This window comes from Oncorhynchus tshawytscha, linkage group LG05 (genome assembly GCF_018296145.1).
Source record: "Oncorhynchus tshawytscha isolate Ot180627B linkage group LG05, Otsh_v2.0, whole genome shotgun sequence".
Classification (NCBI taxonomy): Eukaryota; Metazoa; Chordata; class Actinopteri; order Salmoniformes; family Salmonidae; genus Oncorhynchus; species Oncorhynchus tshawytscha.
The window spans coordinates 79,359,414-79,386,512 of record NC_056433.1 but is presented as its reverse complement, the minus strand read 5'-3'; the positions used below and the strand labels follow the sequence as shown (position 1 = coordinate 79,386,512).

Sequence of the window (27,099 nt, the reverse complement as noted above, 5' to 3'; positions counted from 1 at the left end):
GTGGCTAGTGATATATTTTACATCAATTCCCATCAATTCCCATTATTAAAGTGGCTGGAGTTGAGTCAGTGTGTTGGCAGCAGCCACTCAATGTTAGTGGTGGCTGTTTAACAGTCTGATGGCCTTGAGATAGAAGCTGTTTTTCAGTCTCTCGGTCCCAGCTTTGATGCACCTGTACTGACCTCGCCTTCTGGATGATAGCGGGGTGAACAGGCAGTGGCTCGGGTGGTTGTTGTCCTTGATGATCTTTATGGCCTTCCTGTGACATCGGGTGGTGTAGATGTCCTGGAGGGCAGGTAGTTTGCCCCCGGTGATGCGTTGTGCAGACCTCACTACCTTCTGGAGAGCCTTACGGTTGTGGGCGGAGCAGTTGCCGTACCAGACGGTGATACAGCCCGACAGGATGCTCTCGATTGTGCATCTGTAGAAGTTTGTGAGTGCTTTTGGTGACAAGCCGAATTTCTTCAGCCTCCTGAGGTTGAAGAGGCACTGCTGCGCCTTCTTCACGATGCTGTCTGTGTGGGTGGACCAATTCAGTTTGTCTGTGATGTGTACGCCGAGGAACTTAAAACTTACTACCCTCTCCACTACTGTCCCATCGATGTGGATAGGGGGGTGTTCCCTCTGCTGTTTCCTGAAGTCCACAATCATGAATTAAGGCTGTAACACTACATAATGTGGAAAAAGGCAAAGGTTATGAATACTTTCTGAAGGCACTGTAGCTGTAGTGTATGGTTCCCTGGGGTCCTATGGTTCAGAGACAGGCGCTAGGGAGGAGGAGGAGACAGTGAAAACACACATAAAATACATTAATGTATGTCCCTAAGGAAGGATGAGGGGAGGAAGGATTGCTCAGGCACATAGTAGGCTTTTTAGTTGTGGGGAGTTGGATAAGGCAGCTGCTCCCATAACTAGCTGTCTCTGGTTGTGTTAACTAGAAGGTCTATAGTATTTTCCATAGGCCTACAACTTAGACTGATGTTATCATTTTGCCAAAAATAAAAGTAGAGCCTCCTGGCTTGAAGCTAAAAGAATTTCGGGGGAGAATGCATAGGGCGTTGGCTTAGCGCAGTATAACGGGCCCACGTAAGGTCCGAGTGAGGATTTATAGCACTGTGTGTTGTTTTATAGCACCATTAAATGCTCCAGGGGTAATTCCGTTAGCATTTTGGCATGTTTTTCTAGATTTAGAACATAAAATAACATTTATAAAGCAAACATTATCCCTTAGGTCTAGCACAGCATTGTTTCATCACATGTTGCAGAACAGTGATTAAAACGTTTGTTCAGTGACTGAGTTGACAAGGCAAATAAAATGCAATATTTTTTTTCTCATGCTTGGTAAACAGCCCTTCCCAATAATGCAAGGAGAAAGAAAGTTGACAAATAATAGAAAAGTTAACGCTTTTTTTGAGAGTTTCTCAGGAAATAAATCACATGGAAATGAGTAATAATTGATCATTAAAAAATGACGCAAAATTTACATTTTAAGCTAAAATAATGCAACAAAATCCTTATTTTTTAAGATAAAAGTTTCCCTTCCGGACAAGGATTGTCCAGAATCTCTGAGCATATTTCTTGCTATTCTATACATTTTTCCATGAGACTGAGATTTTTACTAGAATTTTAAGAATTTTTACTTTTAATAATATATATCTTGGGGGGCTGCGGAGGTCGGGCTGCGGGGGTGTGTGCTAAGGCCAGTGGCATAGGGTCCAAAGAATTAACGAGAACGAGGAAGTAGCGTTTGTGGGATGGGGAGTTCACAATAACAGCTGGCATTGAATGACAGTCGCTGGGAGAGAGAAGGAGAGCGAGGCATCTACACTGTGCGACGCAGCGATTGATACGAGAGACTACACCGGAGTTAACCCAACGTGCAGAGAGTAGACCCTTGTCCACATCAGCTCGCCACCATGGGGATATCACCGTCCAGTCTCCTGGATGAAAGTAAATCCAACTACATAAGAGGTAAAGGACGCTTTTTCAAATGATTATGTGAGCTCTTACCTTTCGCTCCACTATAGACGCGTTAGCGCGGTAAACATTTACTGGAGACGGTAAGCTTATGGTAAGATTATGCCACTCTGTTTTCCATTGACAAAATTTGACAAAACAATTTATTAAACTTTTTTTTACTTCACGATTCACACTGTCACATAGCTTAGGCTACTAGCTTGATTTGGTCTTTGACAGAATAGATTTGAACTCGTGGAACCCGTTTTTCTTTTTATCATATAATATTTTTACCTCATGTTTGTTCAGGAAAAGACAGATATTCAAATCAAATCATGGACTTTTTAAGGGGACGGGGGACGACACACATTGGAATAGCCTAAAAAGCATAATATTTTGTGAAATGTGAAATGTGCAACATGCTATGAGACATAGCATAGGGATGATTCAGTGTACATTTTTGAATGACACTTGAGATGACCCTAGTCTACCGTGTAAAATGAGCAAATAACAAAATGCATTGTCAATGTCATCTGAGAAAGATCTCACATTTAAAAAATGGATGGAATGTAGGATCATAACTACACCGTCTGGTGTTAGGATCATCCTGGATGATCGCTACACTGTCTGGTCAGATGTGGCTGTAGCCTGCATCATGTTATATCAGTAGCCTAGATATTTGACAGCAAAGACATACTTTAACTTTCATGTCATGGGAATTATACAGTAACAGCATAGGGTCTGTCTGTCCGTCCGTCAGTCCCGCCCGCACGCCTTCCTGTCCTGTCTGTCCGTCTGTCCAGGTGTATCTGGCAGTGCTTTATCAGGTCAGTCCAGTCATTCTAGCCCTGCAGGCAGCTGAAAAATGAGAAGTAGTCAAAAAGTGACTGGACCTGTTTTACCTTTCTACCTCTCTTCAGGTTACTGTGGTGACTATTGAGAAACATAGGGGTGGGACAGTGTACAAAGGATGATGCATTTCTCATTCACTGTGTGTGTGTGTGTGTGTGTGTGTGTGTGTGTTTCTGTGTGTGTGTGTGTGTGTTTGTGTGTGTGTGTGTGTGTGTGTTTCTGTGTGTGTGTGTTTGGCGGCAGGTGCTAATGGAAAGTGCTTAGCCATGTCATTCTCTACCATTAACAATCATCCGATATGAATAATAACACTGTCCAAAGCGATGATGCCTCTTTTCATTCTGATAACGTTCCTTACTCCTCCAACAAAAGCCTCAGAGGCCAAATTTGGGTGGCAGTGGTACAGACAGGGTTAGTTGTTTGAGCTAGTGATTCCATTACCATGAATTGTCTGTGGGTGTGTGGGTTCCACCCTGTTGTGAGTGTGTCTGTATGGTAGTACATGATTCACTAACAGACAACCCTACCCGATAGAATGAAGCTTCTCTCATTACTAAGTGTCATCATTACCCTTCTCAAGAGTCTTGAAGATGTTGAATTCATTTTAATTGTCAGATGAAGTCTGAAGAACAATATCTGAGGTGACACTATATACAGTTACCTGACTGTCACAGAGCCGGGCTCCCTCCAGAACATAACTGACTTCTGAATTACTGCAATGTGTGTGATCCATGATATCAATATACATGGACAATCATCACTGACAATGAACACTGAATCAGTCAGAGAGCATATGCTGCTGCTGCTGCCTATGAAAAGCACAGAGTCAAATGAAAACCATATCCTTGGGCCACTTGAACTGGCGTGTGATTGGCCTGTAAACTCTAGAGCTTCATGGTCCTCTGAGCTCAGGACACAAAACATGTAAACATGACCAATTGCACAGAAATACAGGATACATTATTATTAGAGCTTTTGCTTTTCCAGGAAGTAATTTTTTTTTAGCAGGCATTATTTCTCTTTGAATGAATAGTCAGCTTGCCATTATTCTGCTGTTGCCAGTTTCCCCCAGCTGGAATGACACAATCTCTGAGATATTCAAACGCTTGGCTCAAGCTAGAGTGTTTTTGCAGAGACTAAGCAGCGCTGCTAGCAAGCCCACCTGTTGTTTATTCAGGCTTGTTGACTGAGTGGTCAGCGCTGTGTATTAAACAAAGAAAGACAAATCAACTCCCATACAAACATTGAGCCATCAAGCTTCCAGTTTGAATGGCAAAGAGTTTCTGCACGATGTCTGACTATTGAATTGTGTCATGGTATGGTTGAGTTCCGTGTGCAGTAGCAACTATGGTTGTTATAAATGAAAGTGGCTGTTTTTATCTGATAGAACCAAGCCAAACTACAATGACGCAGTAAATCCTCTTCTATGGGGCAACACATGAAAGGGATGTCGGCTGGTATGAAGAAGAAAATGAAGAAAATGTATGTATTCCACACAGGCAAGCTGTGTTTTTGTTAGTATGATGCCACTGTGTGGTACTGCCAAAGATTTTTAGAACTATACCAAGATAGACCACAGCCTGTCGTTTCAAATGGAAACAAATGAGTCATAGCGGGCCGAACATACAAGGAGGTGGGCAGAGCCAAGCACGAGCTAGCGAGATCCTATTGGCACATTCTAGCACATATTTACATATTACCATTTCGGAACGCCTACTCTGTAAATTGCGCTTGTGCATATAGTTCAATTTGCCTTTTCACTCCTTCTAAACAACGCAATGTTTTTAAACTTTGGAAAAGGGTAATGCTGATTCAGTTTTGGAAACAGAAAACTGTATTGAGATCAAATGTTTTATTGATGAGAAAATTTGCAGAATGCCAGCCAAAATCCATCTCGTTCCGTTTTCTCCCACTGCTGGCCACTGGGCTTTCCCACTACCATATTTGGTAGTGAGTGGAAACGCCAAGCGGATGCTTCACATTTATACATCTGGTGAACTATCTGTCTCATTGTTCTATCTGTGGTCCTGCTAAAACACTAGACACATTCCCATGTTCAATGCCCAGGTTTAGGTCAGTTAGTACTTTGAATGACAGTGACTAGTTGTTAGAAGTTGTTTTGAGTCATGGTTCATAAAAAGCTATGTTACAGCTTCAACCCCAGACCTCCGTAATACTGCAGGACCAGGTTATGATAGTTAACCTATGGCAGTAACACTTCTTGTGGTATCAAGTAGTGTTACACACACATACAGTACAATACATAACACACACACAGGCAGTGGATGGAATTGCACAACGCCCTAGTCATGTCTTATATTAAACAGTGTAGAGCCAGAAATTTCTTCCATGGGGAAATATTGGACTTGCTTCTGGCAGTCCATCAATATCGATGATGACGTTATATTGTTATAACACTCATGAATCCCAGCATCCCTTGGCTCCCTGATGTCATTTCACAGCCCTCCCACAGGCACACACACTACTACTGCCGAAGAAGCCTGTAGGGAAAGCATGTTCCTATCACATACATCACTGAGGTCACCAGTAAAGCAGCACAGACTCAGTTTATTGTGTGTGTGTGTGTGTGTGTGTGTGTGTGTGTGTGTGTGTGTTTGTGTGTTTGTGTATGTGTGCCAATGCTCTGCAAATTGAGCCAAACCCACATCCCCAAAAAAACTCCCTCTAAAAATTCAAATAATCTCATCGGAACACAAAACCCTTTTCACCGTGACAACACCTACTCCACAGAACTAGGTTGAAGAAGCTCCTTTACATAATGGGGTGATGAATGGGGTTGTGGATGGGCGATGTAATGGTATAGCCTGTTGAGCTTGCCATCCAACAACACAACACCATTAACACACAGGTGTAACCTCCTGCCTATGACCCTGCTCTGGGTTGGTCTGCTGATTGTTGGGCGCTCAATATTTAAAACCACCACCAACATTTGTTTATTAGTATTTTCCCTTTCGAAGCACAGCAGACACGCAAATGCTGTGTGAAAGGCTGTTAGCAACCAGCAGGGGGGAGTGACTAGAAGACTGTCTCGTTGACACACACACACACACACACCAACACACACTACTTAAGAGACTGAACATATGGTCTTTAGAACGCTGCTCACATAGTGACGTGACATAAACATGAACTTTTACTGCTTGTGACCTGAATGGCAAGCAGGCCTGGCGATCAGCATCTTTACAGTCTGGTCTACAGAGAATGGCTTTATAGGTTGTATGGATCATGTGTTGGAGGATGTTAAAGACATGCTCCGGAACTTTGGCGACCACTAAGTATTTTTTCAGCCTCCCGCGTTGGGCTTAAAAGTATACAGAGCACTGGAGAGGTGTCATATAGGTGTCATATAGCCTAGCTCAGCTTATCCCCAAGGGGTACACATTTTGTTTTTTGCCTGAGCACTAGACAGCTAATTCAAATAATCAACTAATCATCAAGCTTTGATTATTTGATCACCTGTATAGCGCTCGGGCAAAGACCAAAACATGCACCCCTTGTGTTAGGTCTGCCTGAGACTGTGCGCTATGGTACGAGTGTTCAGTGGAAGAGTCCTTCAGCACAGTAAGCCCTGTTTCACTGGAGAGTCCTGCTCTTCCAGCCTGCCCCAACACAAACACTACACACTCCTGAATATGTTTTTATTTAATTTATTGAACCTTTATTTAACTAGGCACGTCAGTCAAGAACAAACCCTCCCCTAACCCAGACGATGCTGGGCCAATTGTGCGCCGCCATGTGGGATTCCCAATTATGGCCAGTTGTGATACAGCCTGGAATCGAACCAGGGTCTGTAGTGACGCCTCTAGCACTGAAATGCAGTGCCTTAGACCGCTGCTTCACTCCTGAAGATGGGTACCGCTCACACCTCAAACTGGTTGACACATCCAGCCTCAGTGTAATTGCAGCCAAAATAAAACATGTTTCAAGCATGAAACAGATACTTCCTCTTCAGTTCCCCATGCATTGGCACCAGGTCAGGTGGTATTATAGTACACTTGTATTATATGTAACTCTGAGTCAGATCACTCAGAGTTACATCATTAGTTTGATACAACGTAGACAATCCGTTCATTTACACACTACTGCATCCACACACGACTGCATCCACACAGATAAATGCGCACACACACACACACACACACACACACACACACACACACACACACACACACACACACACACACACACACACACACACAAGCATCTTGAATGAAATGGGAGCAAACAATGTTACGGGTTGGGTCATGGCTCTATGTTGCAGGATATCCACTCTGTGAGTGCCGTAGCCAGAGGAATGTGGATATGAGGAAGGGAGACTTTAGTCTGATAAGCACTGCAGTGATCAGTGGGGAAATGGCCTTGTTAGGGCACACAGAGAGAGGAGACGGAACTACCTTCAACTAGGTTATTGTTTAACAGCGGAGACCTGAGGAAAAAACAACAATGCCTCATGGGGGGGAAGTTCCACTGAAGATGTTGATCTCTCTGTCTCTCTTTCTCTCTCTTGGTTATTGATACAGTTAAGTGAATAACATCAGATACCCTGTCCTGGATAATATTGACTTGTGTCACACTGTTGCAAATAATGAGCTCTCAACACGTGCACTCTAATAATTTCACCATTATCCAACTTCCATCAACGCATTTTTGTCCTCTATTTCGTCCGGGCTGGAAGGGAATACAGGAGGAATTTCATAAATATATATTTTTTAAATCCACATTTTAGCTTAAAAGTTGATGATGCAGGACCAAGCTGAATGGATAATGTGAGGCTCTGCTCTGTACTTTAGGTAAAAGAGGGGTTTAGCTGTTCTGTACTATAGTAGGTAGAGGAGGGGGTTAGCTGTTCTGTACTATAGTAGGTAGAGGAGGGGTTTAGCTGTTCTGTACTGTAGTAGGTAAAAGAGGGGTTTAGCTGTTCTGTACTTTAGTAGGTAGAGGAGGGGTTTAGCTGTTCTGTACTGTAGTAGGTAGAGGAGGGGGTTAGCTGTTCTGTACTGTAGTAGGTAGAGGAGGGGTTAGCTGTTCTGTACTGTAGTAAGTAGAGGAGGGGTTAGCTGTTCTGTACTGTAGTAGGTAGAGGAGGGGTTAGCTGTTCTGTACTGTAGTAGGTAGAGGAGGGGGTTAGCTGTTCTGTACTGTAGTAGGTAGAGGAGGGGTTAGCTGTTCTGTACTATAGTAGGTAGAGGAGGGGTTTAGCTGTTCTGTACTGTAGTAGGTAAAAGAGGGTTTAGCTGTTCTGTACTGTAGTAGGTAGAGGAGGGGTTTAGCTGTTCTGTACTGTAGTAGGTAGAGGAGGGGGTTAGCTGTTCTGTACTGTAGTAGGTAGAGGAGGGGTTAGCTGTTCTGTACTGTAGTAAGTAGAGGAGGGGGTTAGCTGTTCTGTACTGTAGTAGGTAGAGGAGGGGGTTAGCTGTTCTGTACTGTAGTAGGTAGAGGAGGGGGCTGTTCTGTAGTAGTAGGTAGAGGAGGGGGTTAGCTGTTCTGTACTGTAGTAGGTAGAGGAGGGGTTTAGCTGTTCTGTACTGTAGTAGGTAAAAGAGGGGTTTAGCTGTTCTGTACTGTAGTAGGTAGAGGAGGGGTTTAGCTGTTCTGTACTGTAGTAGGTAGAGGAGGGGTTAGCTGTTCTGTACTGTAGTAGGTAGAGGAGGGGTTTAGCTGTTCTGTACTGTAGTAGGTAGAGGAGGGGGTTAGCTGTTCTGTACTGTAGTAGGTAGAGGAGGGGTTTAGCTGTTCTGTACTGTAGTAAGTAGAGGAGGGGTTTAGCTGTTCTGTACTGTAGTAAGTAGAGGAGGGGGTTAGCTGTTCTGTACTGTAGTAGGTAGAGGAGGGGTTTAGCTGTTCTGTAGTAGGTAGAGGAGGGGGTTTAGCTGTACTGTAGTAAGTAGAGGAGGGGTTAGCTGTACTGTAGTAAGTAGAGGAGGGGGTTAGCTGTTCTGTACTGTAGTAGGTAGAGGGGGTTAGCTGTTCTGTACTGTAGTAGGTAGAGGAGGGGTTTAGCTGTTCTGTAGTAGGTAGAGGAGGGTTTAGCTGTACTGTAGTAAGTAGAGGAGGGGGTTAGCTGTTCTGTACTGTAGTAGGTAGAGGGGGTTAGCTGTTCTGTACTGTAGTAGGTAGATGAGGGGTTAGCTGTTCTCTACTGTAGTAGGTAGAGGAGGGCTGTTCTGTTAGCTGTTCTGTAGTAGGTAGAGGTTCTGTAGGGGGGAGGGGGTTAGCTGTTCTGTACTGTAGTAGGTAGAGGAGGGGGTTAGCTGTTCTGTAGTAGGTAGAGGAGGGGGTTAGCTGTTCTGTACTGTAGTAGGTAGAGGAGGGGGTTAGCTGTTCTCTACTGTAGTAGGTAGTAGGAGGGGGGTTAGCTGTTCTCTAGTAGGTAGTAGCTGTTCTGTAGTAGGGTAGGGGGGGGTTAGCTGTTCTGTAGTAGGTAGAGGAGGGGGTTAGCTGTTCTGTTCTGTAGTAGGTAGAGGAGGGGTTAGCTGTTCTGTACTGTAGTAGGTAGAGGAGGGGGTTAGCTGTTCTGTACTGTAGTAGGTAGAGGAGGGGTTAGCTGTTCTGTAGTAGGGTAGAGGAGGGGGTTAGCTGTTCTGTTCTGTAGTAGGTAGAGGAGGGGTTAGCTGTTCTGTAGTAGGTAGAGAGGAGGGGGTTAGCTGTTCTGTACTGTAGTAGGTAGAGGAGGGGGTTAGCTGTTCTGTACTGTAGTAGGTAGAGGAGGGGGGGGTTAGCTGTTCTCTACTGTAGTAGGTAGAGGAGGGGGTTAGCTGTTCTCTACTGTAGTAGGTAGAGGAGGGGGTTAGCTGTTCTGTAGTAGGTAGAGGAGGGGGTTAGCTGTTCTGTACTGTAGTAGGTAGAGGAGGGGGTTAGCTGTTCTGTACTGTAGTAGGTAAAAGAGGGGTTTAGCTGTTCTGTACCGTCGCAGGTTTTTCAAAAATGAAACATCACTGTTTCCATAGTGATACACTGAGCTCTGTGGTCACACACTCCGTATCTTCTGTAACACATCCTGCTATTACACATTGAGGTAATGACAGTGCAGTCAACAGACACACTCATTACAGACACACTCATTACATCTAGATAGTCTTGTTCAGCAATATGATCTCTGAGACCTGTAGCACTAATATCTCTGGGCAAGGATGCTGTTATTGACAGAGTCACAGGCCCTCCATACCTCTATCCGTCTGTTTTGCTTTTCCACAGAACTAGATCCATATTCATGGATCTGCCTGGGAATGATTTAGTGGAAACTAAAGTGAAATGGGAGACTGTTTGTGTGTAGTCGTCTGATCTGACAGTCAGCAGAGAGAGGTAGAGCAGCGTGTGTGTGTGTGTGTGTGTGTGTGTGTGTGTGTGTGTGTGTGTAAGGGATCTGCTTGATGCTGAGAGGGTAGTCTGGTGGCCTTGGACTGGAGCACCGCATGGCCCTCTGCACAGAGAAAGACAGTCTGATTGGGCCAGTACATACACCCAATTACTTACTCATGCAACCCTTAGTCAGAGAGAAAGAGAGCAAGAGAGAGAAAGAGCGAAAGAGAGAGGAGAGATAGAGGGGGTGTAATGAACAGTAACGACTGCCGTATGTGGTCTCTAAGCTCTGTGTGCTGTGATTCCCTACATAGGCTACAGTCCCTATGATGTCACCTGGTTTGTGTCTGTCAGTGTGAAGGGCTTGAGTGACTTCCCTGGCAGTCTAGGTGTTGTGTAAGACGATACGGTACGGGCAGAGCTCACAGTGGAAAAATACTGATGAGCAAAGCGGGAGTTACAGTCAGAGGCACAGGAGTTTTAAGGCTGAATCAAGGTCTATGAAGTAAGCCTCATCAGAACTTCTCCTTTTCCTGCTCTTTGTTTGTTCTTATCTTCCCTGTCCACTTCCTTACTAATACTACCCCCTAGACCGAATTACCATAGCTATTTCTGTTATCTGCTACTACTGTATAATGCTAATAGTTACGGTATGTCTGTGTGTTGTTGTTAATAGGTTGTGCGGAGGCAGAGCTGAAGGAGTTCAGTCCCCACTACAGGAGACAGTACTCTGTGGTCTTCTTCTCCCAAGTCCAGGATGAGCTGGAGCAACAGAAAGAGAAAATAAAACAGCTCCTCAAACAAAGGGTAAGGAGGTTTTGTGTGTGTGTGTGTGTGTGTTCAATGGATCTCTCCATTGATGTAGAGAGAACACGCCTCCCTTCCAGGACAGCTACAAGGTCCTCCCCCACCCTCCCTTCGGCAAATCGGATCACACCTCCATTCTGCTCCTCCCTGCCAAAAGGCAGAAACTTAAGCGGGAAGCACCAATGCTAAGGACGGTTCAACGTTGGTCTGACACAGTGGTTCCCAAACCTTTTATAATCCTGTACCCCTTTAAACATTCAACCTCCAGCTGTACCCCCTCTAGCACCAGGGACAGCTTACTCTCAAGTGTTGTTTTTTGCCATCATTGTAAGCCTGCCACACACACACTATACTATACATTTATTAAACATAAGAATGAGTTTGAGTTTTTGTCACAACCTGGCTTGTGGGAAGTGACAAAGAGCTCTTATAGGACCAGGGCACATACAATAATATAAAAAGAATCAATCATTTTGCGCTTTAGTTTAACCATCTTACATATAAAACCTTATTTGTTAATCAAAAATTGTGAATAACTGTCCACAGGTTAATGAGAATGGTGTGCTTGAAAGGATGCACATAACTCTGCAAATGTTGGGTTGTATTGGAGAGTCTCAGTCTTAAATGATTTTCTCCACACAGTCTGTGCCTGTATTTAGTTTTCATGCTAGTGAGGGCCACTCTCACATAGGTACGTGGTTGCAAAGGGCATCAGTGTCTTAACAGTGCGAATTGCCTGGCAGGATACTCCGAGCGCAGCCCAATCCAGAAATCTGGCAATGGCTTTTGATTAAATAACATTTTCACAGAACCGCTTGTTGCAATTTCGATGAGGCTCTCTTTTTCAGATATCGGTAAGTGGACTGGAGCCAGGGCATGAAAGGGATAACGTATCCAGTTGTTTGTGTCATCCATTTTGGGAAAGTACCTGTGTAATTGCGCACCCAACTCACTCAGGTGCTTCGCAATATCACATATGACCTTGTCTGTAAGCTTGAGTTCATCTGCACACAACAAATCATACAATGGAAAGACCTGTGTGTTGTCCTTGTTAATGCAGACAGAGAAGAGCTCCAACTTCTTAATCAAAGCCTCAATTTTGTCCCGCAAATTGAATATAGTTGCAGAGAGTCCTTGTAAATCCTAGATTCAGATCATTCAGGTGAGAAAAAAACAGGTAGACCAGTCGTGTGAGAAACTCGTCATCATGTAAGCGGTCAGACAAGTGAAAATGATGGTCAGTAAAGACAACTTTAAGCTCGTCTCTCAATTCAAAAAAACGTGTCAATACTTTGCCCCTTGATAACCAGCGCACTTCTGTATGTTGTAAAAGCGTTACATGGTCGCTGCCCATATCATTGCATAGTTCAGAAAATACACGAGAGTTCAGGGGCCTTGCTGAACCATTTTCACTGTAGTGTCCAAAACGTCTTTCAAGCTGTCAGGCATTTATTTTTTTTAAATTTGAGCCATTGTTGCTCCTAGATGTTTCCACTTCACAATAACAGCACTTACAGTTGACCGGGGCAAATCTAGCAGGGCAGAAATTTGATGAACTGACTTGTTGGAAAGGTGGCATCCTATGACGGTGCCACATTGAAAGTCCCTGAGCTTTTCAGTAAGACCATTCTACTGTCAATGTTTGTCTATGGAGATTGCATGGCTATGTGCTCAGCTTTATACACCTGTCAGCAACGGGTGTGGCTGACAGGTGTATCCACTAATTTGTATCTATACTGTATATACTGTAAACATTATTAAAGGGACCAGTCTTCAGTGACTTAAATTCCTGCAGTTCTATCCATTTTGCCATGGGGTTTTGTAGCGTGTATTTATATACTGTATTCTCGACAGCTCATTCTATTATTTATACTGCTGTACATTGCATTTTAGTTACACTGTTCATACACACTGCATATTTATAGTCAACAAAAATGTAAATGCAACATGCAACAATTTCACTGAGTTACAGTTCACATACAGTAAGGAAATCAGTAAATTTAAATAAATTAATTCAGTCCTAATCTATGGATTTCTTATGACTGGGCCGGGGCGCAGCCATGGGTGGGCCTGGGAGGGCATAGGCCCACCCACTTGAGAGGCTGACCCATCCACTGGGGATCCAGGCCCAGCCAATCAGAAGGGCTTTATTACAGACAGAAATACTCCTCAGCCTTGTTCAGGGAGGTGACCAAGAACCCGATGGTCACTCTGGCAGAGCTCCAGAGTTCCTCTGTGGATATGGGAGAACCTTCCAGAAGGACAACCATCTTTGCAGCACTCCACCAAGCAGGCCTTTATGATAGAGTGGCCAGACGGAAGCCACTTCTCAGTAAAAGGCACATGACAGCCCGCTTGGAGTTTGCCAAAAGGCAACTAAAGAACAAGATTCTCTGGTCTGATGTAACCAAGATTGAACTCTTCGTCCTGAATGCCAAGCATCACGTCTGGAGGAAACCTGGCACCATCCCTACGGTGAAGCATGGTGATGGCAACACCATGCGGTGGAGATGTTTTTCAGCGGCAGGGACTGGGAGACTAGTCAGGATCGAGGGAAAGATGAACGGAACAAAGTATAGAGAGATCCTTGATGAAAACCTGGTCCAGAGTGCTCAGGACCTCAGACTGGGGTGAAGGTTCACCTTCCACCAGGACAATGACCCTAAGCACACAGCCAAGACAATGCAGGAGTGGCTTCGAGACAAGTCTCTGAATGTCCTTGAGTGGGCCAGCCAGAGCCCGGACTTGAACCTGATCAAACATCTCTGGAGAGACCTGAAAATAGCTGTGCAGCAATGCTCCTCATCCAATCTAACAGAGCTTGAGAGGATCTGCAGAGAAGAATGGGAGAAACCCCCCAAATACAGGTGTGCCAAGCTTGTAGAGTCATACCCAAGAAGACTTGAGGCTGTAATTACTGCCAAAGGTGCTTCAACAAAGTACTGAGTAAAGGGTCTGAATACTTATGGAAATGTGATATATCCGTTTTTATTCTTTTATAAATTTGTAAAAATTTATAAAACCTGTTTTTGCTTAGTCATTACAGGATATTGTGTGTACTGGATTCTTGACATAGCTCATTCTAATATATCTACTGCTTTCCATATCATTCTTAGTATTTATTCCGTAAATTCATACGGTGTACATACGTATAGATTACATTTGGATTACTGCTATTTGGATTCATTCCCAACATTTCACGATTTCTTGTTGTCGTTTTGATTATTTTTATACTTGTTTGACATTTTACTGCATTGTTAGGAGCTAGTAAAATAAGCATTTTCGCCTCAAACTTTGATTTGATTACCACTGAGGAGATGGACATGGCATCATGACATCATCTCTTTGTTTATTCAGGGTCCTCCGAAGGCAGGGGAGGTGCTGTATGAGGAACAGGTCCTCCATTTTGATTATACCCGGAAGTGGAAGGAGAGATACATGGTGGTTCGCGCCAACTACTGCCTGGAGTGTCACGACAGCTTTGAGGTGAGCAGGACGCTCTTATGACAGTCTTATTAACAGCCATGATATAGGACTGGGACCATCAACTAGATTCAGATGCAGGAAAAACAATTATTCAGTGGATTGTCAGGGGGCTGGAACATAATTACAAATCATTTGTAGACTGCAAATTGACCACAAGAAGCCAAACAGAGATAATATTGGACTAAAACATCATCATTTCAAACCTTACATTTGTATATGACCATGGGAATACTATGGAACAGATTTCCAAAATAAAAATATATATGTATATATTTGGGCCCACGAGCTGCCAGTTGGGGAACCCTGAGATAGGACATAGTCATTGGGCAACATTTTATCTGAATGGGTGAATAGGTGGCATACGGAAAATGAATACTTTAGCTATATAAATAACAGAAAAAGATCCAGTAGCCCTAATGACTGTTCTGTTCCAGACCTTTGTGAAGGGCGTGCCCCCGCTCCACAAGCTGCTACCAACAGGAGGCACTGTGCTCACCACAGAGGAGAAGTACATGGCCATGGTGGACCAATGCTTCCCTGTTTCTGAAACCAACTGTGAGTAGATCATGTAGAAGGTTGTCTGTTGTGGGCAACCATGTGTATGACATTGAGTTGAGTTACAGTAAGTAAACAAAACTGACTACCGATACTGTGCCTCTTTATTACCAGCTATATTATGACATATACTGACTATATACACTCTGTAGATAGTGTGTGTAGGTTAGGTTACACACTCTCTGTGTTGCTACACAACATTACACACTCACTAGACAAATCTGTTTATTTCAGTCTCTATGGATTCTCTAGTTCTACTTGTCCAGTGGAATTCCAATGCAAATACAGTCTGTCCCAAAGGGTGTTCAAACCTTCTTTTTTTTAACCTTTATTTAACTAGGCAAGTCAGTTAAGAACAAATTCTTATTTTCAATGATGGCCTAGGAACAGTGGGTTAACTGCCTGTTCAGGGGCAGAACAACAGATTTTTTCCTTGTCAGCTCGGGGGTTTGAACTTGCAACCTTCCGGTTACTAGTCCAACGCTCTAACCACTAGGCTACCCTGCCGCCCCAAACCTGCCTACTGGGACACAGAAGCATAGAGAAACCAGTCTTCATAAAACCGGACCGATAATACACCTGAACACTGATACAGCGTGTGTTTGACTGTTGGGAGATTATTTCATTTGGTCTCTGTTGCCATGCCGAACAATTCTTTTGAAAGTTGCCATATTTCTGTCTAATACTTTGTTGTTGCCCAAACTCCCACCTCAACTTATTTTAGCCGTGTAGAGAGCACAGTGAGTGGGTTTTCATTTTTTAGTCCAAGCTACTTTGGGAGAAGCAGCGTTACCTCCTGTAAAATATGGCCAGATGGAAATAAATACTGTGTTCTGTAGCACATCTGATCATATATTTTCTCACGAGAGATGAACACTAACTTAAAAATACACACCTGATCATCAGCTGTTTGTGAGGTCGTTGGTAAAATAAAATAAAAATGCAGAGTCAGGCGCAGGACACAGTTCTGAGTAATAATCCAAAATGTACTCAACAATAGGTAAGATTCCAACAAGGAACAAACACAATAATCCAAAGCACAAACAACAAGAACCCACATGACAAACAATAACACACAAAACAGAGAGGGAAATCAGAGGGTTAAATAAGGAACATAATTAATGTAATGGAAACCAGGTGTGTATGATCAAGACAAAACAAAACGAAAATGAAACATGGATCGGTGGTGTCTAGAAAGCCGGTGACGTCGCCCGCCGAACGAAGAAGGAGAGGGACCAACTTCGGCCGAAGTCGTGACACTGTTTCATCCTTTGGAATAGCCAGCGTGTTCTTCTAGTTGTCTAGCAAAACCAGGCAGGCTGGCATGTGTGTGTGCATGCATACGTGTGTGTATGTGTGTCATAAGTCCCATGCTATCGCCCAGCATGATATGTGTGATACTAATAGCTAGACATCCCAGTTTGGGTGTAACAGTAGCTTGAGATCACATTGTGTAGGTGTGTGTGTACTGTATGACCAGCAGGATGGTGTGTGTGTGTGTGTGTGTACTGTATGACCAGCAGGATGGTGTGTGTGTGTGTACTGTATGACCAGCAGGATGGTGTGTGTGTACTGTATGACCAGCAGGATGGTGTGTGTGTACTGTATGACCAGCAGGATGGTGTGTGTGTGTACTGTATGACCAGCAGGATGGTGTGTGTGTACTGTATGACCAGCAGGATGGTGTGTGTGTGTGTACTGTATAACCAGCAGGATGGTGTGTGTGTACTGTATGACCAGCAGGATGGTGTGTGTGTGTGTACTGTATGACCAGCAGGATGGTGTGTGTGTGTGTACTGTGACCAGCTGGATGGTGTGTGTGTGTGTACAGTATGACCAGCAGGATGGTGTGTGTGTGTACTGTATGACCAGCAGGGTGGTGTGTGTGTACTGTATGACCAGCAGGATGGTGTGTGTGTGTACTCTATGACCAACAGGATGGTGTGTCTGTGTGTACTGTATGACCAGCAGGATGGTGTGTGTGTGTACTGTATGACCAGCAGGATGGTGTGTACTGTATGACCAGCAGGATGGTGTGTGTGTGTGTGTACTGTATGACCAGCAGGGTGGTGTGTGTGTGTTTCCATTGCAGATGTGAAGGAGGAGTTTGCCCCTCCTACAATCGGCATGCCTGGACAGTTCCCTGTGTACCTCAGGCTTCCGTACCGTAGAGATTACTACTTCTGCTTCCGACAGGAGGCTCGTCAAGATGCTTTCCTCTCCATCCTCTCTGACTGCATCCGTCACCAGAACCAAGGTAACTAACCAGCCAGAACAAACGGTTACCATGGTAGCAGGCTCGCCACACCAGCACTGAAGCAAAGATCCATAAGTGTATTTTAAATCGCATTTTCATGTACGGTCTCCTGAGGGAGGAGAGCAAACACAAAGCTCAGGTAGAACTAAGCCTGGGGCTGCAATTCTCTACCCTTCCCTCTGAAGTGTGCACTCACTCACTCACTCACCCCCTCTCTCGTGTGTATGGGATATGGTGGAAGCTCCCTCTGGCCCGTGTTTTCACCAACCCAATGTTTTGTAAGTGCACACTTTGTGGAGACAAGAAGGGAATTGGAACACAACTCAGGCGTGACTTCCTTCTTAAAAGACAAGCATCACACATTTCTTTCCTCTGTCTTACACTTCTTTCTACCATTGTCTCTCCATCCATCTCTCTCTCTCCATCTCTCTCGCTCTCTCTCTCTCTCTCGCTCTCTCTCAGACTTCCTAAAGAAGAAGACGGTTGAGGTGCAGGCCTTCCTCAAGGCGGTCCACCTCTACAGACAAGAGAAGGGCCGTTATGACTCCTGGAACATGCTGATTGGCAGTGATGTCAGGGTAGATTACAGCCTGGTTCTGCTTTAAACACACATTGAATACTTATACCCTTGAACATCTCTCTCTCTCTCCTTTAAAGGCACTATAGGAATGGAATCTCCATCCTGTTAGTTGATGGCAGTATAATTGGGCCATTGTGTGATCAGGGGACATTTGTAATAGCTGGAAAGACTACCAGGAAGTTGAGTTAAAGTATTTCTGCTAGGAGGCTACCATTGTCCTACTGCACTCACACACCTCCGCATTCACTTATTTGTGTGTGTGTGTGTGTGTGTGTGTGTGTGCTCACACCTCTCTCGTCATAGTTAGTACCGTATGGAATGTTCTGGAATGTCAAGAGTAAAGCTGTTGCTCCCAGAGGGTTTCGTTGTGTAGTTGGGCTTGCAGTATCACTTACTGGTTTGTATGTTTGTCAGGGGTTATGCGGGGATAACTGTAGCTGTTTGATATGCACACACTGTTTGTTAGGATGCTCACAAATATATATTGTGTGTGTGTGTACAGGTACTTGCCAACTTGGTTATGGAGGAGCTGTTGCCGTCTCTGGAGAAGGATATGCTGCCTCATCTGAAAGCCAAGAAGACAGAGAGGAAGAGAGTGTGGTTCGCTGTGAGTCATACTCTTCTGTTCTGTAGTAGCTACTACAACACATGATCTTAGACCCTTACCCTCTGACCTCTCTCTCCTCTGCACCACAGACAATAGAAGCAGCTTATATCCTGGTGCAGGAGTGTCTGTTGGAGGGGCTGTCTGTTCTGAAGGAGGAGTGTAAGACAGCAGCTTGCCAGCAGGAGGTGCTGATACGTTCTGATATGGACTTGATCCTCCACTCTAGAACCTACCTGGAGGGAAAGCTTCGAGGTGACTACTTGCTAACACTGGAGAGAGAATCAATCCCAAATCCACCCCTATACTATAACCATATATAGGGGTCAATTGAGCAAGAGAGTCAGGGGTTTTCAGCTCTCACTCACTGCAAGACAAAGATGCTGCCAGTCAGGCAGAGGACTTGAAGCATTCCATTGTGATTGATCTGTGTGTGCTTGGGGGACCTGGTTATTAGTACTTATTGGCTGCAGCAGCTGAGGTAGGTAGAGAGAGCACTGCTTTGAGATGAAAGGGAAGGTGCTAATGCTATCCTCTATTACTGTGCATCCACATGAGAGCTAACATGGCAGGTTAACTATTGACTCATCCCCTTATTGTTTTGTTATTTTCAGTGTTGTTGACATTGATAACTAGCTGACTCCCTGTGAGCGTGACTGTCTCTGTTGAGTCAGCAGATGCCACTCACCTGGTCAGATAACTCTGAACACTGGGCTTTATACAATATTGATCTCCATTAAAACAGAGAGTTTACACAGGAGCCATGCCAATACCCTCCATCAAATGAGTTACAATTATCCAACTTAGACAGCAGCACTTAAGCTAACTTGTTTGATATTCTGGTTTTATTAGAACAGAATCACTATAAATGAAAACCAGAGAGAGCTCAAACTGTGATTCAGTACTGTACTGTATCTTGGTCTAATTACCTAGCCCTAGCTTGTGATCTGAGGCATGTACAGTGCATTCGGAAAGGATTTAAGCAAGAAATACTAAGAATGATATGTAAAGCAGTAGATATATTAGAGTGAGCTGTGTCAAGAATCCAGGAAATAAATATAATGAACAAAAATAGTGCATTTGGAAAGTATTCAGACCCCTTGACTTCTTCCACATTTTGTTATGTTACAGCCTCATTCTAAAATTGATTAAATAGTTGTTTTTCTCATAAATCTACATACAATACCTCATAATGACCGAGCAAAAATAGGTTTTAAGAAATGTTTGGTCATTTATTAAACTTAAAAACATAATTACCTTATTTACAGTTGAAGTCAGAAGTTTACATACACTTAGGTTGGAGTCATTAAAACTAATTTTTCAACCACTCCACAAATGTCTTGTTAACAAACTATAGTTTTGGCAAATCGGTTAGGACATCTACTTCGTGCATGACACAAGTAATTTTTCCAACAATTGTTTACAGACAGATTATTTCACTTATACTTCACTGTATCACAATTCCAGTGGGTCAGAAGTTTACATACACTAAGTTGACTGTGCCTTTAAACAGCTTGGAAAATTCCAGAAAATGATGCCATGGCTTTAGAAGCTTCTGATTGGCTAATTGACATCATTTGAGTCAATTGGAGGTGTACCTGTGGATGCACTTCAAGGCCTACCTTCAAACTTCAGTACCTCTTTGCTTGACATCATGGGAAAATCAAAAGAAATCAGCCAAGACCTCTGAAAAAAAAAATTGTAGACCTCCACAAGTCTGGTTCATCCTTGGGAGCAATTTCCAAATGCCTGAAGGTACCACGTTCATCTATACAAACAATAGTACGCAAGTATAAACACCATGGGACCACGCAGCCGTCATACCGCTCAGGAAGAAGACGCGTTCTGTCTCCTAGAGATGAACGTACTTTGGTGCGAAAAGTGCAAATCAATCCCAGAACAACAGTAAAAGACCTTGTGAAGATGCTGGAGGAAACAGGTACAAAAACATCTATATCCACAGTAAAACGAGTCCTATACCAACATAACCTGAAAGGCCGCTCAACAAGGAAGAAGCCACTGCTCCAAAACCGCCATAAAAAGCCAGACTATGGTTCGCAACTGCACATGGGGACAAAGATCATACTTTTTGGATAAATGTCCTCTGGTCTGATGAAACAAAAATATAACTGTTTGGCCATAATGACCATCGTTATGTTTGGAGGAAAAAGGGGGAGGCTTGCAAGCCGAAGAACACCATCCCAACCATGAAGCACGGGGGTGGCAGCATCATGTTGTGGGGGTGTTTTGCTGCAGGAGGGACTGGTGCACTTCACAAAATAGATGGCTCCATGAGGAAGGAAAATTATGTGGATATATTGAAGTAACATCTCAAGACATCAGTCAGGAAGATAAAGCTTGGTCGCAAATGGGTCTTCCAAATGGACAATGACCCCAAGCATACTTCCAACGTTGTGGCAAAATAGCCTAAGGACAACAAAGTCAAGGTATTGAAGTGGCAATCACAAAGCCCTGACCTCAATCCCATAGAAAATGTGTGGGCAGAACTGAAAAAGTGTGTGCGAGCAAGGAGGCCTACAAACCTGACTCAGTTACACCAGCTCTATCAGGAGGAATGGGCCAATATTCACTCAACTTATTGTGGGAAGCTTGTGGAAGGCTACCCAAAATGTTTGACCCAAGTTAAACAATTTTAAGGCAATGCTATCAAATACTAATTGAGTGTATGTAAACTTCTGAGCCACTGGGAATGTGATGGAAGAAATAAAAGCTGAAATAAATAATTCTCTCTACTATTATTCTAACATTTCACATTCTTAAAATAAAGTGGTGATCCTAACTGACCTAAGACAGGGAAGTTTTACTAGGATTAAATGTCAAGAATTGTGAAATACTGAGTTTTTTTGTATTTGGCTAAGGTGTATGTAAACTTCCGACTTCAAACTCAGTTTTTCACAATTCCTGACATTTAATGCTGTGGGGATGTTTTTCAGCGGCAGGGACTGGGAGACTAGTTAGCATCGAGCGGAAAGATGAACGAAGCAGAGTACAGAGAGATCCTTGATGAAATTACCCTAAGCACACAGCCAAGACAAGGCAGGAGTGGCTTTGGGACAAGTCTCTAAATGTCCTTGAGTGGCCCAGCCAGACCCCGGACTTGAACGCGATCGAACATCTCTGGAGAGACCTGAAAATAGCTGTGCAGTGACGCTCCCCATCCAACCTGACAGAGCTTGAGAGAATCTGCAGAGTAGAATGGGAATAACTCCCCAAATACAGGTGTGCCCAAGAAGACTTGAGGTTGTAATGGCTGCAAAAGGTGCATCAACAAAGTACTTGAGTAAAGAGTCTGAATACTTATGTAAATGTGATATTTCAGTTTTATATTTTTAACATATTTGTAAACATTTCTAAACACCTGTTTTTGCTTTGTCATTATGGGATATTGTGTGTAGAATGATGAGGGAAAAAAAACATTTCAATCCATTTTAGAATAAGGCTGTAACGTAACAAAATGTGGAAAAAGTCTAGGGGTCTGAATACTTACCGAATGCACTGTATCTGTGAATCTCTTTCATCCTGTAGCCAGTGTATCAGAGTAACTAATGATTATCTCCTCCTATAGCCAGTGTATCAGGTTAACTAATGATGATCTCCCCCTGTAGCCAGTGTATCAGAGTAGCTAATGATGATCTCCTCCTGTAGCCAGTGTATCAGGTTAACTAATGATGATCTCCTCCTGTAGCCAGTGTATCAGAGTAGCTAATGATTATCTCCTCCTGTAGCCAGTGTATCAGAGTAACTAATGATTATCTCCTCCTATAGCCAGTGTATCAGGTTAACTAATGATGATCTCCCCCTGTAGCCAGTGTATCAGAGAAGCTAATGATTATCTCCTCCTGTAGCCAGTGTATCAGAGTAGCTAATGCCTCTCTCCTCTTGTAGCCAGTGTATCAGAGTAGCTAATGACTCTCTCCTCTTGTAGCCAGTGTATCAGAGCCAGCAGAGAAGTTCTGTTCGGAGGGCGTGCAGCCCTACCTGGCCTCCATACTAGAGGAGCTCATGGGACCAATCAGCTCAGGGTTCCAGGAGGCACGGCTCCTAAGTGACAACCAGATGGACCAACTGTGTCAGGACTTCCAGGAGGGCGGTGTTACCGACAAACTCAAGCAGGTGCGGACTTCCTCTCCTCCTTAAACAATCCTGTCTGAGCTATCGTTTCTCAAATCCTTTACCGTCAAACCCGGAGTTTCTGCTGATCCCATTCACACCCATTTCTTCCTTTCCGTTCCTCTCCTTTTTCCACACTCCTTCCTATCTCCCATCCTCGTCATTCATTTTTTACCTCTAATCCCCCTCTCCTTCCCTCCGTTCCTTTCTCCAGGCCCTGGCTAAGCTGAGTAAGCCCAACCTGTTGAGTTGTTACCAGAGGATCAACTCTCTCCACGACCAGCTGCATGACCTGCAGGAACGTTTTGGCTTCTCCAACATCAGCAATCTGGTCCACAGCACCCAGATAGACCTGCAGCAGGTACACACACACACACACACAAACTCATGCATGCAGACAGTGCTGGTTCGAGATCAACCGTCATAAATTCCTCTCTAAGTGACCTAGTAACATTCTCCAGACATCAATGCTCCTCACAACGTGTCAGTTGTTGGGAATCAATCAGAACTAGATCTAACTCTGATGCCCTAACTGATCTGATGATCTAACTAGTAATGGACAGTTAGTTGTGTTATTCATTGATGAGCTCCAAGTTCATAATAATAATATTAACTTTATTTCAATACAAGTGACAAAGTGCTTCACATCATCCAATAATTTTAAAAAGCACAAACAAATAAATAAATACAGGAGGAAGGACAATTAAAAAATATAGCTAATTCAAATCATACATTGGAATCACACAATAAAAAGCATCTTTATAAAAGTGTGTCTTCAACAGGGATTTAAAAAGAGACACTGAATCTGCAAGCCTGATCTCCTCTGGCAGACCACTCCAAAGTCTAGGGGCTCTAATGGTACAGTAATGCCTGGTCTCCTTTGGTTTTCAACCTAGACTTTGGACTGGTCAATACTGCCCTGCCAGAGGGTATCAGGCTGGGTCTTGGCTCATAGGGAGATATTGGATCGGAGAAATAAACCAAGCCTGACCTTAAAAGGTGGGGCAATGACAACAACACACTCAATTGTCTCATACATAACTCTTTAGTTGTGGGTAGAAATCAGGGGACAGAAGTAATTCACTCTGTCTTTAACTGCAGCATTGTCATTTGTCATCAGCTTAAAGTTTGCAGGTCTTCCATTTACTGTTCATTAACCCTTTCTAACATTGATTTCTACGGCACCAGTTGGGTCATTTAACCAAGATGACATTCTGGCAGTTTATTCTTTGTTTGTTTTCACTGGTGCCACTGAGGCTAACTTCCTCCCCGTGCCCTGTTTCAGCTGATTGAAAACGCAGCGTACTCCTTTGAGCTGCTACTCTACAAGGCCAAAGAAAACAGCACAGACAATGTAGGCTCTGCCATGGAGAAGTCCAGGCACATGGTGCTCAAGGTAGCTTTTTATCCACCACTACACCTCTGTTTATTAAGAGGAACTCACTGAGACAAGCACAGATCAAGATACATGTTATATGCTAATTACCTGTGTGTGTGTTACAGCAATATGATTACGACAGCAGCACAGTGAGGAAGAGGATCTTTCAGGAGGCCTTGGTGGCGATCACTCTACCTCACATTAAGAAGAACCTGGCCCCAACCTGCAAAACAGTGAGTCAATACACACACTGTACCCTTTACCATAACACACACACACACACACAGCTATGTCTTACTATACTTGTGTGGACCAACAATTGATTCCCATTCAAACTACAATTTTCCCTGATCCTAGTTGGTTTACTATTCTTGTGACAACTTTTGATATTCACAAGTATAGTAAACAATGTACACACACACACCTTTTCATCTTCTTAGTATCCTTAAAAGTCATGACTGTTTAAAAAATAACAGCCCATGGAAATAATTGTCTCTGTGTCTTTAGGATCTGCAGGGTCTTGAACAGTTCATTGATGCAGACTATTCCAACTTCGTCCATGTGGAGAATATCTATGAGGGCATTCTGCTGCAGAGTCTGGGCAAGGAAGTCAGCAAAGGTACAGAGTTATTATTTTAGAAGACAATTATTACTTTCGTCTTACTCAAATGTCAAAGGCATATTTCAGGCATTACCCTCTCTATTCACCTACATCACTGTTGTTGTTGTTAATGTTGTCAATGTTAATGTTGTTGTTGTTAATGATGTTGTTGTTGTTGTTCTTAATGATGTTGTTCTTAATGTTGTTCTTAATGTTGTTGTCAATGTTATTGTTAATGTTGTTGTTAATGTTGTTGTTGTTAATGATGTTGATGTTGATGTTGTTGTTCGTTTTTGTTGTTGTTAATGATGTTGTTCATGTTGTTGTTCATGTTGTTAATGTTGTTGTTGTTAATGATGTTGTTGTTCATGTTGTTGTTGTTCATGTTGTTGTTAATGACGTTGATGTTCATGTTGTTAATGACGTTGTTGTTCATGTTGTTAATGTTGTTGTTCATGTTGTTAATGTTGTTGTTGTTCATTTTGATGTTGTTAATGTTGTTTTTAATGTTGTTGTTGTTGTTAATGATGTTGTTGTTAATGTTGTTCATGGTATTGTTGTCGTTAATGCTGTTGTTAATGATGTTGTTGTTAATGTTGTTGTTGTTGTTAATGTCGTTAATGATGTTGTTGTTAATAATGTTGTTGTTGTTAATGATGTTGTTGTTGTTGTTGTTAATGATGTTGTTAATGTTGTTGTTGTTAATGATGTTGTTGTTAATACTGTTACCTAAACCTCTATCTATTTGATCTGCAGTGGTGAAGGACGCAGCCAGCCTAAAGAAACACAACCTGTTCACAGACAGCAGGGACCCCCTGAGCCAGACCAGCCGCTCCAGTCTCCTCTCCATCCCATCCACCCCCAGCAGCCCAGCCAGGGTGCCGTTCTCCCCCACACATCTCCAGACCTCTACCTTCATCCAGACCCAGCCTGAGACCCAGCCACAGGCTGAGGTACCAGCACCAGCCCAGCCTGTCTCTCCTGACCTGAGCAACGGTCTGGTGTTCGTTGGGGGTGCACAGGGGGACCCCCCAAGTGCTGTGTTGAAGGCAGAGCAGAACAAGGTGGAGGCGGTGTCAGGGGCCACAGTAGAGATTGAGGTCCTGGGGGCCAGTATTGCACCTGCTGTTGCAGCTCCAGTGGAGAAGCTAGTCAAGGTGGAGAACACAGTCAGTACACATGAGACGCCTGTAGTGGCTGAGACAAAAACGGAGGACATGTCTGAACCAACTGAGACAGCTCAAGTGGATACCCCTGTCCTAACTGAGACAGAGACAGAGAAAATGCCCACCCCTGGAGATGCTGTGGAGGTGGAGAAGACAGTAGTAACAGGCGTACTAACTACAGTAGCACAAAGCGAAGCCCCTTCTCCCAGTCCAGTCCCTGTCCCTGACCCTTCCCCTGTCCCTGTTTGTGTTGTCAAGCCTGTAGCTGTCATTGACCCTATAGCTGTTGAAGACTCAGTAGCAGAGCACATGGCTTCACTCACAATCAGCACTACTGAGACAGCGGCTGAGACAGAGGCTGAGAGTGAAAGCGGTCCTCCTAACAGTGACCCAGTAGCGGCCTCTTGTGGTGAGCAGCCTGTAACTGCGCCACCAGCAGAGGCCAGCCTTGCTGCAGCAGCAGAGACCAAGGATGTGCCAGCCTCATCCTCCGCTATCCCAGATGATGGGGATGATACAGAGAGCGAGTCTGCCCCCTCCGACATCGAGATCCCTGGTGATGATGATGTCACGAGAGCAGCAGCCCCCACTGATAAGGTCAAAGTGTCACAGAGCAATGGAGTGGAGTGTAGCATTTCTGTGACCTCTAACCTTGCAGTAGAGGTCAGCGTGAGTGAAACACCAGTCGGTATCGCCACCAAGCCCCCTGTAGAAGTATCAGAGGGTAACCCCGTTCCCCCGGTCTCTGAAGCAACAGGAGGCGTTAACGGAGGAGCTAGCGTTGAAGTCACTGCTGGTGCTTATTCCACCGTAGCATCAGCAACCAATTTGAATGTAGTCCCTCCACAGCCCCAGCCAGACCCTCAGGCCACCCTCGCTGCTGAACCCACCAAAGAAGCCCTCCAGGCTGTGGAGCCCGCTGAGCCTGCTCCCCGGGCCGTGGACTGTGTGAAAGAGATCCGGGACCTGGTGGTGGCGGTGTTTGAAGTGGAGGAGGTAATCCAGCGCTACCCATATGAGGGAGGGGTGGCCAGTGAGGTGCCTGATATCACACAGAGAATAAATGAAGACAAGGACCCTATTCTTTAAATCACTGCAATTGTGAGGAGTATGAAAATGTTATAGACTATAACCTCGCCGTTGTCGAACCCAAACACTATATTGACTGAGGTTACCCTCACCATCAAGTACAAACATTGAACTGTTACACAAGCATAAAACTGCACGCTTCCATAAAATCTCAGTGGTAAAATATGAATATATACAATTGTGTTTATTGAGAAGATTAATGTAGTGAGATATGGGCATAAATAGAATATCAAGTTAGGGACCAAGAAAAAGCCAATTGGTACACATCAAATTGACTATTGCAATTGTGTGTAACTATCTCCACTTGTCATTGTGTT

At 43.9% G+C, this 27,099-nt stretch overlaps 1 protein-coding gene across 4 annotated transcripts in view; it reads left to right on the top strand.

Moving 5' to 3' along the window:
* Nucleotides 1-1,766: 1,766 nt before the first annotated feature.
* The window catches only part of niban1a (niban apoptosis regulator 1a), a 26,502-nt gene continuing 1,169 nt past the window's right edge, over nucleotides 1,767-27,099 (top strand). For 3 of the 4 annotated variants that reach the window (XR_006083479.1, XR_006083478.1, XM_042322444.1), the window contains exons 1-14: nucleotides 1,767-1,971; nucleotides 10,805-10,935; nucleotides 14,293-14,421; nucleotides 14,856-14,976; nucleotides 17,069-17,233; nucleotides 17,696-17,811; nucleotides 18,316-18,420; nucleotides 18,510-18,672; nucleotides 22,364-22,551; nucleotides 22,763-22,909; nucleotides 23,834-23,944; nucleotides 24,052-24,159; nucleotides 24,434-24,545; nucleotides 25,284-27,099. The exon at nucleotides 25,284-27,099 is cut by the window's right edge. Coding sequence is in view for 2 of the 4 variants with exons in the window: in XM_042322444.1 (XP_042178378.1) it covers nucleotides 1,917-1,971; nucleotides 10,805-10,935; nucleotides 14,293-14,421; nucleotides 14,856-14,976; nucleotides 17,069-17,233; nucleotides 17,696-17,811; nucleotides 18,316-18,420; nucleotides 18,510-18,672; nucleotides 22,364-22,551; nucleotides 22,763-22,909; nucleotides 23,834-23,944; nucleotides 24,052-24,159; nucleotides 24,434-24,545; nucleotides 25,284-26,782 (3,150 nt within the window). In the remaining 2 variants the exon portion in view is untranslated. Of the gene's footprint in view, nucleotides 1,972-10,538; nucleotides 10,634-10,804; nucleotides 10,936-14,292; nucleotides 14,422-14,855; nucleotides 14,977-17,068; nucleotides 17,234-17,695; nucleotides 17,812-18,315; nucleotides 18,421-18,509; nucleotides 18,673-22,363; nucleotides 22,552-22,762; nucleotides 22,910-23,833; nucleotides 23,945-24,051; nucleotides 24,160-24,433; nucleotides 24,546-25,283 lie in introns of those variants that run through there. The other variant, XM_042322445.1, reaches the window with a different exon arrangement.